The sequence below is a fragment of the Primulina tabacum genome, chromosome 4 (assembly GCF_025594145.1).
Source record: "Primulina tabacum isolate GXHZ01 chromosome 4, ASM2559414v2, whole genome shotgun sequence".
Taxonomy (NCBI): Eukaryota; Viridiplantae; Streptophyta; class Magnoliopsida; order Lamiales; family Gesneriaceae; genus Primulina; species Primulina tabacum.
Window position 1 is genome coordinate 8,709,103 of NC_134553.1, and position 13,674 is coordinate 8,722,776.

Here is a 13,674-nt window from a genome sequence, read left to right on the forward strand (position 1 = left end):
GAACTGGAATTGCAAGAGTAGTAACTATGTTTGGGGAAATTGTCACATTGTTAATTGGTCGTCCTGTTGAAGAATACATCAAAATCAGCAATCATAGGCAAAAATACATATAAATTAAGATTAATTGTTTACTACTCAGTGGAGAAAAAATCATTTTTACCACATCTTGCAAGTGTATAATCTAATGCAATATATCTCACATATGGTGTAGGGTATATAGGCTGGGAAAAAATACCGAATTTTCGGTATACCGAGATTACCGTACCGAAACAATACCGAATTTTCGGTATACCAAAGATTTCGGTACAATAAAGTAAAGATACCGAATTTTTAGGTACGGTAACTGTATGAAATTTGAAAATTTCGGTGTGTATCGGAATACCAAAATAATATATAAAATTTTTAAAATATATAATATTTTAAAACAATAAATATAAAAAATTTAAGAAATATAAGGTTTTTTGGGTATAAAACAGTCTATGTCGATGTCGTACCGAAATCTTGGTATACCGTAAAATTTCGATACGATCTGTATGGTAGTTATACGTACGTTTTCTGTATAATATCAGTATAAAATTTGTTTATACCGTAATTATCGATACGGTACAATACAATATACCACCCTAAAGACATCGATGATATAATTAGCCACAAGAAAAAGGGCCATATATTTCAGTTAAAATTGGATAGGACCGTCACTAACAGTGAAGACATGGTTTCAATAATTGTTGAAAGCGTTCGAAAACATGCACGCTTCACTCCAACAATATCTAAACAAAAAATCAAATATCATTAGGAAAGCTAAATAATGTCAGCAAAGAAGTATCAAAGAGCTACCTTCCACATCTTCGAAGAGAAACATTCCCGCTTGAAGTGAAACACACGACACTACTATTGAAATAAAGGATGATGAGCTTCTTGAGGAGTATAGAAAGCGAATTAAGAGACGGATTGCATGCAACAAAAAAGTGCTACCATGATGAACAAATAAGGGAAACATTTAGACATTTCTCATTGTATTATCAACACTCGTTTCACTGTTTTTAAGTATTCGTTTCACTTTTTAAGCAACTACTTTCTCGCTTTTTTGCCTGAATTTGACATATCACATAATATAATTAGTTATATGTAATTTTGATTTCACCGTCTAAAATAATTCGATTTCATTACTATCACACCTGCAACTCACACGTTCATCGTCGTAGTATATATAAGTATATAAATAAAATACATACAAAATGGTAGAAAATGTTAATGCATTAAAATCCATCCAAACTCTGCGGATGAGAGACGTTCCCTCTCTTCCTCCTTCCTCACAATCATAATCCCTCCAGTGTTCTATATATACACACACACAATCCCCAAAAATATTCCAATATCAGCGGAGGCTCGTTTTCTTGCTTACCTTTTCCAGCAAAAATGAGCCCCTCCACAATCCTCGCCATCTCGGCCGTGCTCCTCCTCTCGACCGCCACCTCCGCCTTCAATGTCACCCGAATCCTCAACCAATACCCTGATTTCAGCGAGTTTAATGGCCTCCTCACCAAGACCGGTCTCTTCGCAGATATAAACAGCCGTGCGGCCATCACCGTGCTTGCCCTCACCAACGACCATATTGCAGAACTCGCAGGCAAGCCCGAGGATGTTCAGAAGCGTCTGCTCAGTACCCACATTGTGTTGGATTATTACGATATCTTGAAACTCAACAAGCTTAGGGATACAAAGACAATTCTCACCACACTTTATCAGGTCCATATTTTTAGTTTTAATTGTTAAACTCCAATGATCTAAAGAAGGATACTAAATAATATATTTGAGGTTCATGAAAAATGATTAGACCCTCCCCACCCGACGTGCATTGAAATATTATTGGAGCGCATGAATTGACCAATTAAAGATGGTTTCATTTTATATATCTAAGTTTAATTTAGCTTGGAATAACCCGAAAATCATAACTTTTGTTGCTGTCTATAGTCCACCGGTGTTGCCGATGACATGCAAGGGTTCCTCGACGTTATCCACAAGGCGGACGGGAGCATCGTCTTTGGCTCAGCCATGAAAGGCGCCCCACACGACATCAAAGTGTTGGGCTCCGTCGCTTCACAGCCATACAATATCTCCGTTCTCAGCATTTCTAAACCCATTTTCGCACCAGGAATCGACGGCTCCTACAAGCCAGTTTCAGCACCGCCCCCGAAAGCTGCTGCTGCTCCAGCCAATAAAGTGCCTCCTCCTGCTGTTGCTGAAAGCCCCGAGGAAGAGGTGGCCGATGCTCCCGCTGAAGCTGACGGCCCTGTGGCTTCCGACGCTCCTGCTAATGCTCCTGCGGCTGACGCACCTGCCGATGCTCCGGTGGCTGACGGCCCGTCTGCTGATGCCAATGATCAACCCAAACCCAAAAGCGCAGCGGGGAAACATGTGATTTCCGGCATGTCTCTTGGGTTCGTGGTAGCGTTGGCTTCATTACTTGTAATTCATTAAATTAAAGTATTGGTTGTTAAGGATCGATAATTTAATGAGAATTTTGTGGGATATTTGTTTTGAATACATCATTGAGAAAATTCAAATAGATTTTTTTTTAAAAAAAAATTGTCGTTTAGAGTTCTTACAAGCGATTATCAATTTTATACTTATGTTTTGCACGCATGAGTATATATATTTAATGATTTTATTTTGCATAGCTTTTATAACAATTATATATCTTCGACATAGAAAGGGATATATACACAGCTAAGAATTTTGAGTCTTTTTTTTTTTTTTTGCTCTTTTCGAAAATGACCATCATTTATCTTAAAAACATGTAGTTTGTACTCCATCTAATATTATCCGATGCATATGTGAATTAGCAACTAGTATATATAATGGAGATGAAGGATTTTTCTATTGGAGTATCGTTTTTCGCACACAAAGCACAATGAAGTTTAAAATTTTTAATTTTCACGTTTAAAACGTTCCTTGAACGTCATATGATTTAAACTATTCATAAGGTGTATAGATCTGATTTACCTTTATATATATACCACATGCTCTAACTATTTTGGGTTTTAAGCGGATATAACCCTTCTTATAAATCTATACGAACATATATTAATTCTCATTCGATTCAAATCATGTCAACGATCAGAAACTTTGTAAATCGTATAGATTGCATTAGAGATCTAAACGAAGTTTGTGTCGAGATTGAATAGCCGAAATTTCATAAATCTAGCAGCATAGGGGCGGCGACGCAGTGGAAGGATGGTGGCCGAAATATTTTCTCCAAAATATAGGGGTGACTGATTTTCCTTGTGAGGAGAGGGAGAGAAGAGAAAAAATTTTATGGACAAAATTTGAGTAGGTCTCTTGTGAGACGGTCTCACGAATCTTTATTTGTGAGACTTGTCAACCATACCGATATTCACAATAAAAAGTAATACTCTTAGCATAAAAAGTAATATTTTTCATGGATGACCCAAATAAGATATCTGTCTCACAAAATACGACCCGTGAAACCGTCCCACACAAGTTTTTATGTAAAATTTATGTTATTTTGTATAACCCTTAATGAAATATTTATAAGTTTTAATTTATGATATAATAAGAAATCCTACTTGAATTATGATACAATAGTTACATTATTCAAAATCTCTCATATATCTATTTTCTACTCTTGAATATATATTTATCTGTATATCCACATATATATATGATATATATAACTTTTATTTACTTACTCAATTAATTAATTAATCTATTCTAGACTATTTTATAATGTTTTATGAGAATTTTACACTTAGTAGTTATCAAAATTAATATTATTATTTAATTAAAAGATTCTAAATTTACTAAATAAATAATTGTGAACTCGTTATAATCTCGATCGATGATAAGACAGTGCCGATGTGTCAAAGGTACACTTCTCGCAACCAAAACGTAGAAAATAAACTGGCTCTGATACCATTGTTGGAGTACCGTTTTTTCGCACCCAAAGTGTAGTGGAAGTTTAAAAATTTTAATTTTGACGTTCAAAGCGTTTCTTGGACGACATATGATTTAAAATACTCATAAGACGCTAGATCTGATTTATCTTTTATGTATTTAAAGTTGACTCTAATTATTTCTATTTTTAAGTGAATATAATATTTCTTGTAGATTTATATGAATGCATCTTTCTCTTTCTTCCATCATCAAATTACTCTATGATCAAACTACAGTCGTAAAACAGATGAGGATGTGCTAAACAACTAGAGATGAGCTGAAGTTGGTGATATGCTATGGAGTTAGGGATGAGCTAAGGAGCCGATGATGTGGTGACGAGCTAGAAATGTGCTAAAGAGTTGTGGATGTGCCCAGAAGTTAGAAGTATGAAGTACATGACCAATGAAATTAACAAGAGTGAAGGCCTACCCCTATCAAGAGAGCTTCTAGCTGTTGTCTCGGCGGCGCGTGTGTTATTCGCCTGTGGTCCCCTACCAAACATATGTGGTCCGCATATTGTTATATAATAAATACTAGGTTTGAAAATTTTCATTTGTTAATGACTACTCTCATTTTCAAGGATGACTTAACTAAAGTGTTCATATTTTTCGTCTCTAAATTGAGCGTTGGAGAAACTTTGTCGAGAAAATCTCTCGACCTCCTTCTAACATTCCGTTCTTGATTTCAGGCTGGCCGTGGTTGGAAACTGTGACTCGGGTCAGTTCAGGTCTCGGAAAAGAACCATGCAATTTTAGTGAGTAAGAGTTATAATAAATAGATTCATAAGATTCGAGTTGATTAACCATTTTTGAGTTATAAATATCGTGATAGCTAGTTTGGAATAAAATGTATGAAATGGGTAGAATTGTTGGAATACATTTCGCTTTTTTTAGTAGAATTTTTGCATTTTGCAGAAATGAAATCCCCATAAAATTTCTGATATCTTTGCATTTATGTCTAGGTAAAATATCCCGAGTGGTTGGAAAATTGATTAATTGATATCCGATTTTTCTATCCTCCTCCGCCCCATAGTAGTGGTCGGACAGTTCATGGAGGAGGCTGGTCGAAAGTATATCAGCAATCGTTTCTTTGATCTGTTTTTATAATTATTCTTAATGGCCATTACCTGTTTGTTGAAATGTTTTCATGTTTTTCCTTCATATAATATAATTGACTCCCGCTGATTCACATGTCTTCAAATGCCAACATATGACGAAGAAAAACAGCAATGGAGAGCGATGAGTTGGAAAACAGATTTTCTGAAAGAAAATAAAATTCGTGCCTCCATCAGTGACAATTGACAAACTCCCTCCACCCATGTGGGTTTTAACTTCCTTTTGCTCCTTCCCACTAACTCTGTTACATTTCCCATTTTCCATTTTCTGTGACACTTTGTGCCATGCTCTACATTTGCTGGCTTGGCTGATTTCCTTGCTGTTTTGCTCATATGATAACTGATGTTTGGGACGAAACATGATTTTCTTTAAAGTTGCAGTATTTATTAATTATTGTCTATAAATTTTGACTAATGTCATTCAATCATACGCAATGTCATCTTCGATCTTTGCAACATTTCCAGCTGAGAAATATGGAAGAAGTGACTACCAAGTTCAGGGAGAATTTTATACAAGAATTAGATCAAGAAGGTACAGTACCAACCCCACAGTTGAGTACAAAATGTCACCGATAGAGTAAGCTACAATATGTCTAGCTCAGTTAGTTAACTGCCTGTGCTGAGGTTGAGATTATTTGATCATTATCATTTTGATTAGCTAGCTCAATTTCCGGACTTCTTGTCTTAGATGCTTCTCCTTGTTTATTTGCTATTGGATTATCCACTGAATTCCCCTGATCTCCTTGAAAATTTGTGGTCTGCCCTCTTGGACTTGAGAAAATTGGACTTGGTGGTTCATTAGTAGGCAGAGAAGCCAAAACGAAATCTGATGGACTTACATGATGATTTTGAGGTGATGAATACATTGCCATGCCCATTGAGTCGTCCCTACATTTATTGTCTTTCTCTATAAGTCTAGAGTTCCTGAACGTATGAGAAGAGAGATCTTTGTTGTCGAACCTTCGAAGTAACTCAGCCATCTTTTTCCATATTGTCGATTCAGGATCAGACCATTCTACGACATGCCAATGTTCACGAAGGAACATGACCACATATATCATAAAGACTAATATTTCAATTATTCCTACAATTAAAAAGAGCCCCCAAAAACTTCTGAGCCCGAGACTTTTTTGTGAATTCAAGGTGCTAGGGTCTGGACAGTTGGTCTTTCCTGAAAACCACTTTCTCTCAATTTCCACTATCTTTTTACTCTCCGTGACATTTAAAATTGCTCTTGAAACATCATGTACTAGAGGCGAACCAATTGGGAAGACCTGCACAGTACAAAAATGAAAAATTTTGAAACTGGATAGACTTGTGCAAGACTTCTTATAAATCGCAATAGTGGAAAGAAGGATGAAGAGGGCAAGGAAGGAGGGTCACTTACAAAGCCAAAGCCGCCAGCCTTATATGTGGGATCAACCATGATGTATTTTAAGCAGTATTTAGAAAGGAACAATTTTATGTATGGGATCTCATGAAAAGCTGCAGCTATACCACCATTTTCACTTCCTTTGGAGAGAAGTCTATCCATTTCTTCTGGAGAGTTAAATTCCACAATTCTGGAATCATTGAAATTCAAGTGTTTCAGATATTCTAATATGAATGATCCTTTATTATATCCCACATAATCCTTGTTTTCAAGAAGCATGTTGACATCTGTGACCTTCGGCTGCAGCTTTTGAACTGTTAACATGGAGGCAAGACTGGCAGTATAACTTTGGGTTAGTATAAGAACCACCAAGAACCATATGATCAGCACAAACCTAGCCAAGTTGCTTATCACCCTCTCCTCTACAAAACAATGTAAGTGGTGAGTACAAGACTTAAATATTATATCATCTTTTATGTTATAAATCATGTAACTAAATGATCAGTAATGAACCCGTTCCCCATGTTTGCATAGCTAAAAGTTTTGGTTTAACGAATGATGGATGACTTACTGTGAGAAAAGACCATGGTTGAGAAAGAAAACCAGAAGATCATGCCAACTTGATACCAAGGGGGCCCCCTGAAATCTTCATTTATGCGATGTTCCAGAATCCAGATCAAAAACCCAATAAAAACAAATGAGCAAAAGCTTGTTAACCAAAGTTCCCAAGTCAGAGGTTTTACAAATACCCATGCATTTTTGCTCGTATCTTCTTTTATCGGTACAACCATTGAAACACCAGAAACTGAATATGGCAGTGTGAAATCAACATATTGTGACCTATTTGCTAAAATAGTTACATCTCCAGCAACAGCATCATAGTTCTGTTCATTGATCAGAAAAAAAGGTTAGCAATATATTCAATTACATGTTAAAATAGTGCAAGCGGCATACTGCTTTGAATATAAACTCTTACTGCCCTCCCCCCTCCCCACCCCCAAATAGTTGAAAGCAGTAGTGTTGATTGATACTCACTCCTAGGTATACTTGATATGTCAGATCATTGTTACTACCAGCCTTCTTGTGGTCAGGTGTTGCGAATGGAATATATTCATATGGTACAGCATATGGGAGTGCTGCCATTACTGCATCAAAAACATCTATGCAGTAACCCTCAACAGTTGTTGAATTATCAGCATTCCAATTGATACGAACAAACTCTGTGAAACCCATCTTTACAGGCACTCCTACTTTAAGTTTCTTCCCATTTGTTGGAATCACCCAGCCTTTAGATGGAGATGTTTTATCACCTGGCCACAAAGTGGATCCTAAGTTGAACTTGGAAGTGGAATATTTTTTTGTGTTAGCATCTGTGAAGTTAAGTTTTCTGGTAATTCCATATTCTTTCCTCCAATATCCTACCACCCGAACTGCAGGACTGACAACATTTACTATTTCATAAGGAGGTGATCGGAGTTGCCTATCATCTAATCGAAACTCTCCAGAAAGTCCTCTGAATGTAGTTCCTGATAAAGCTTGAATAAGTTTAGGTCCCGCATTAGAGACCCCAAAGGCTTCAAGATCAGTAGAATTTCTTGAGATATCTGCCTTATCAAATGTAGCATTTGTGAGTAGTGCTTTCTCGGCTGCCATGGCTAATGCTATGGCCGAATCATATGCCCATAACCCAAAAATGTTCAATTCCTGGCTAAGAGCCATTGGATTATTTTGCTGAAGCCTTACCTTGTATCGTATTTTGAAGTTTTTAAGCTCTTTTGTATTTGGAGTATGAGGTTGTACACCTATTACTCCAAGCATAACCTCCATGACAGAAGGGTCCATTGATTTTATTTCATTTGCCATGCCATCAGTTATAATCCATACATAGTCTTCACTCATCATTCCTAATTGTTCTGCTTTCATGAACAGGCGGGAACCTAGAGTAGCCCGCATATGGACAACAAAAACTCTTGTTTGCATTGCCATCAACTTATAAAGCTCTGTAAGAATCTGACTGTCTGTTGCTACCGGTGGAACAACACTTCTGTAAGGTACTCGGGCATTTACCTGTTCCAAAGCATCAGTCAAATATGGTACAATCCCTTCTCCAAATTCATTATCCTCGTAGATGGGCACGACTTCTCGCCAGCCGAAGGCTTGAATTATTCCAGCAATGGCTTGTACCTGGGAAGAGTCATCTAGATTTGCACGGAAGAAATATGAACTTCGAAATGATGAAAGAGAAGGGCTCGTTGCTGAAAATGTAATGATGGGAACTTGAGCTTTTTCTCCAAGAGCAATCAAGAAGTTTGCCTGTGTTGAGAACACGGGACCTATGATGGCTTGCACTTCGACATTCTTCAGTAGGTCTAGAGCTGGATTTCATGTGCAAGGGTGGTCAGACAAAGGTAAAGTTGGCTACTAAGTTTGTGCTATTTTCAAGTGTGTTAAATGGTTTAAATATCAAAATTCTGTAATCAGTTTGAACCACATGGATACCAATGTTGTTTGATGGTTGATTATCGTTTCATGCAGTGTTTCAGGTATTCTGTTAGTCGATGAGATCATGCAGAAAAAGGAGGACTTGCATGAATACTCCAAACTCCGAGAACGCATGGCTAATGAAACGTCAAGGTTATCATTATTGTTGATAAACTATTCTGTATCATATAAATAAGTTAATTTTTTTTAATGAATGTTGGTGTAGATTTTTGCACCTAAAAAGAAAAAAGAGAAAGTTGCAGAATTTTCGGCTGTTGTAGTACCTGCAGCTGCTGCCCCAACCACACTTCCTTTGGAGTCCCTAGCGTTGAGAACTAGCCTTGTCTTATAATGTATATTTTTACCATAAAAATCTGAAAGTGCCATTGAAATACAATTCAATCCCATTTCCCCAACATAATCACCCTTGTCCAGTATCACCCCCACCCTTACAGCGATAGGGGTGGCCTCTACCAAGGTCATTCTTGTAATTATGCACACAACGAAGAAAAATAGTGCATGGAAAATGGCAATTTGCATACAAGTTTTTTGCTTCATTTCATTAATATTCGAGCCTTTTCAGAGGGATCGAGGTAGTTTATATAGGTGGGAATTATTTAAATTATATTATATTAATAAAGTAAGTAAAATTATATGGCTTAATAGTGATTCGAAGTCTACTTTTGGTCAACTGATTACTTAATCGACCCTGTGGGGTTGAATGTCTAGTTTTTCAGGCCTCCACCCAACCAAGTTCCAATAAAGACAACTTTTTTCAATTTTAACTTTCATGTCAAAACGTCCATCAGTTTGGACAACGAAGTTGTAACATAAAAAAAACACTTAAATAAATTCAAAAATTTAAATTATTTTATTTTAAAGAACAGAAACGGTGTTGACATTTAGATAAATGTTGAAAAATATTTTTTTTTATATTTTTAAATAGAAATATAACAAAATCTAATGACGCCTATGTACTCTTGTTCATTTTACATTAGTATTATATCGTAGTTAAGTTACTAATTATTCAAATGGGATTAGGCCGATAAAAGAAACCTGATAAAAATAATTAAATTATACTCCAAAAGATTACGTGCAAAAAACTAATTTCTTTTTTTTTCCAGAAGAGAATATTGAATATAAATTTTAAAAAAATTTGAATTGAAATAGTCGTCCTTCTAAAGTCTGCTCTGCTCCTAGCTTGTTGGAAGGTTCCAAGTTGTTGGTATGTTTAACCGTTGATTTTGACTCTATCAAACTTGGATTGAAGTTGACAATGATCAGTGTCAAGATCTCAATCTGTCTCTCTCAACTCATGTTGGTCGTAAACTGAATTTGATCCGAAAATTCCGAGAAATTTACATTTTATTTGAATTGAATTCTTGGTGTTTTAGTTAATAATACGCATGATTCTCTAGTTTGAATCATTTTTTGACAGAAGAAGGAGAGTTGTTCATTGATCATAAGTCGAATTTCGAAACCGACAACATTAAGTTGTCGTTCATAAAAATTGTATCGACAAAGTTTAATATGGCCGGATCGCGATTCTGTGAAGTTGTATTCTGAGGTGTAAATTGACTAATGCGATGCATTAGATTCAGTCATCAAATGAATCTTTCGTGAAGTCAATTGTTCATGCTAAAATGACACATCTTGCCGACCAATCTGTTCAAACTTTGGAAATTTTTGTTAAATACTATTGACTTTGAGTTGCAAAGTTACTGAATCAATACATTGTACTTGCTCGTCTTCTATACGTTTTTCAATGAATACATATGGGATTTCCGACCTCAAATCAAACCATAGAATATCATACTCTATAAATTTCCCATCAAAAAGCTTAGTTACTTAGGTTTGAAATCATGGGACAAATTATCCACTCCACCCATTATGTTAATTAAACTTGTTGCGCTATACCTTCAGTTCTTGCCGGTGTTCGAGGCAGATGATTAAATAAGGATAGAATTCGAATATGTTTGGTTCATTGATTAAGTATTCTATTTTTTAAACACACGTTTGAACGAATTCATCGAGTTAATCGAATTATGAACACAAGATGGTCTGGCATGTTGCCGATACCCACCATCAGTGTAGTGCCGATAAGGTAACAAAAGGTCATTATGGTTGATAACTCGAGATAATTTAAAAGAGAGGAGATGTTGATAAGGGATAAAAGAATTCGATTTTACTATTTAACCAAAATAGGACACAAATTTGGTTAAAGCCACTTTCATGCTCTTGGATGAATGAATAATAAAAACTTTTTTTAAAAAACATTGAAAATTTGTAACTCCAATTCTAAATCAAATTGAAAATATGTGAAATTATGTAGCAGAAGCTTATGTATCAAGTATGAGCTAAAGAAACAAATCGTACTTGTACCCACACAATCCGACCCGGAATTTATCCATAAATACCCATTTTCACTTGAATTCGACACCACAATTTCTCCAGTGTGTTTGGCAACAGGATTTGAGAGGATTTCATGAGATTTGGATTTCAAAATTTTATTTTAACTGTTTGGCAAGGTGATTCAAAAAAAAATTTCGGATTTGTTTAGAATTTTATGGGATTTCATGGAGTATATCCAAATCCCATCAAATTTGGTGGGATTTGGATTTTAAAAACATACAATTATTTTTTTTTTATCCAAATCCCATCAAATTTTATTTATGTTTAGATGATTTCTAAAGTTAGCTTAGTAAAATTTTAAAATTCCAAATTCGAATCCTTTTTTATTCAAACAAAAAATCGGTTTGTAAATATCATTTTTAAATTTTAAACCAATCACCAAATAGAATTTCAAATAATTGAATTTTCAAATCCAAATCCAATTCCAAATCCAAATCCAAATCACGCTGGTGGTCTTCCCCCAAGAACTCACACAAGATGCAAAATGAGAACAGACGGTGGCGCCATGTTTCACCCCATTCACGGATCAGATCTTACAGCCGTCGTCGCCAAAACCGCCGAGCCAACCTTATCGCCACCGGCCACCGTCCAACGCTTCCCATGTCACTCCCCTGTCCCGTACCTCTTTGCGGGCGTAGCGGTAATGCTGGGAGTAGTAGTCTTTGCTCTCTTGGTCCTCACCTGCTCCTACTGGAAACTCTCCGGCGGGATGCTGAACGATGAAGCGAACGGTGGACGGATAGAGAAAGGAGAGAGAAACTCGGAGGAGAAAGCTTTGCTTTTGTCGGAAGAGAAATGTTTAGTGATCATGGCGGGTGAAATGAATCCTACTTTCTTGGCCACCCTCACGAGTAGTTGTAGCAGGGTTAGTTCTTGTAGTGGATAAAATTATAGCGAGTAATAAAGAAAATGAAAATACTAAAAAAATGGATAAATGATAATCGATGAAAAACAACTGCACAAGAAAATCAAGAAATGATCCAAGAACAAATCCACTAGTCTAAAGTTTCAGGTTACTTTTAACTGATTTTATTTATTTTTCCTCATTTTGAATACTGACATTTGAAATTTATCATAATTAATATTAAAATTGTATAATTTTTATATTAAGTGAATTTGAAATCTACTTCAATTTTTTTATTCAAAATAAGTGGAAAAAAATTTGAAATCAAATATATAAAATTCATACATCCATTAGTAGTTCATGTCCATCATCTAAGAATGTGGCGATTGACTCACAACTGGATATTAAAGTTATAAAATGCAAACAACTTCATTTTTTTCCACAAAAATGTGCATGCAACCGTTGATCGCATCTTGAATATGGAACTATGGCATACTTCTACTCAAGAAATTTGAAGTTATTGGAAACAAATATTATATATTAAGCATGTATTCTTTCCTTGGATAGTGTAGATATTTAGGAGATTTGATTGTACTTATTTATTGCTAAGATCTTTGTATTAGAATGTATATAAACATGTAATATTATGAATGAAGGGTACACTTTTCCCATCCAAAATATTCTTGTTCCATGGTATCAGAGCCATAAACATGGCTGGAAAAGATGACGACAAAAAAAAAGAAGGAGGAGATGCGTCTTCGAAGTTCACATCTCCATTTTATCTTTTTGCCAGCGACAACCCAGAAACATCGTCACACAAGTTCAACTAAAGGGTGAGAACTATGATGAATTGGCGCGAGCTATGAAGACGGCGTTACGGGCCAAGAAAAAGTTCAATTTCATCGATGGTTCGGTAAAGACACCTTCCGATGACTCTGTGGAAATAAAGGATTGGTGGACAGTCAATTCCATGTTAGTGTCATGGATATTGAATACGATTCAACCATGCGCTCAACCATCATTACAAGAAAATATGTATTCAACAACATATCAAAGACAACGGTTTTTTATTAAAATGTTGCGTTTTTTCTTGTAATGGTTTAAACAAAAAATGTTGTCGTAGCCTAGAAACCATTGTGTTTTTTCTTTTAACAACAGTTTCAACAAAAAATGTTGTCGTAGCCTAAAAAAACCCGTTCCTAGACAGCAGTTTTTTAAAAACCGTTGTCTTTGATGTGTCTACGACAACGGTTTTCTAAAAACCGTTGTCTTTTAGCGTTTTTTTGGGGATAAAAAACAACGGTTTTAAAACCGTTGTCTATTAGCGTGTTTTTTTGGACAAACGACAATGATTTTAGAAAATTGTTGTGGATTAGCGTGTTTTTTCGACAAACAACAACGGTAAACTTAAACTGTTGTTATATTTAGCGACGGTTTTTCTTAAACCGTCGCTATATTTAGCGACGGTTTTAGTTTAAAATAGCGATCGTTTTT

The 13,674-nt window shown here is 35.7% G+C and overlaps 2 protein-coding genes and 1 long non-coding RNA gene across 4 annotated transcripts; 2 read left to right on the forward strand and 1 right to left on the reverse strand.

Moving 5' to 3' along the window:
* Positions 1-1,370: 1,370 nt before the first annotated feature.
* On the forward strand, positions 1,371-2,546 carry LOC142541526 (fasciclin-like arabinogalactan protein 3). Its single transcript, XM_075648050.1, has 2 exons — positions 1,371-1,749; positions 1,975-2,546. Exons 1-2 carry the CDS (start codon positions 1,420-1,422, stop codon positions 2,479-2,481), a joined length of 837 nt encoding a protein of 278 aa, XP_075504165.1. The 5' UTR covers positions 1,371-1,419; the 3' UTR covers positions 2,482-2,546.
* A 1,640-nt stretch (positions 2,547-4,186) lies between these two features.
* Positions 4,187-9,077, forward strand: LOC142543007 (uncharacterized). Of its 2 annotated transcripts, XR_012819619.1 has the most exons (8): positions 4,187-4,494; positions 4,646-4,684; positions 4,919-5,603; positions 6,750-6,884; positions 6,978-7,179; positions 8,373-8,494; positions 8,572-8,851; positions 8,979-9,077. It is a non-coding gene; the product is annotated as an uncharacterized LOC142543007 (long non-coding RNA). The 2 variants fall into 2 exon arrangements; XR_012819620.1 differs by lacking the exons at positions 4,187-4,494; positions 4,646-4,684 and adding an exon at positions 4,755-4,805.
* Positions 5,087-9,482, reverse strand: LOC142543006 (glutamate receptor 2.2-like). Its single transcript, XM_075649962.1, has 5 exons — positions 9,209-9,482; positions 7,479-8,818; positions 7,006-7,327; positions 6,459-6,877; positions 5,087-6,345 (listed from the first exon to the last, which is right to left on the reverse strand). The coding sequence occupies exons 1-5, from the start codon at positions 9,480-9,482 to the stop codon at positions 5,674-5,676; spliced, it is 3,027 nt and encodes a 1,008-aa protein (XP_075506077.1). The 3' UTR covers positions 5,087-5,673.
* Positions 9,483-13,674: the final 4,192 nt, after the last annotated feature.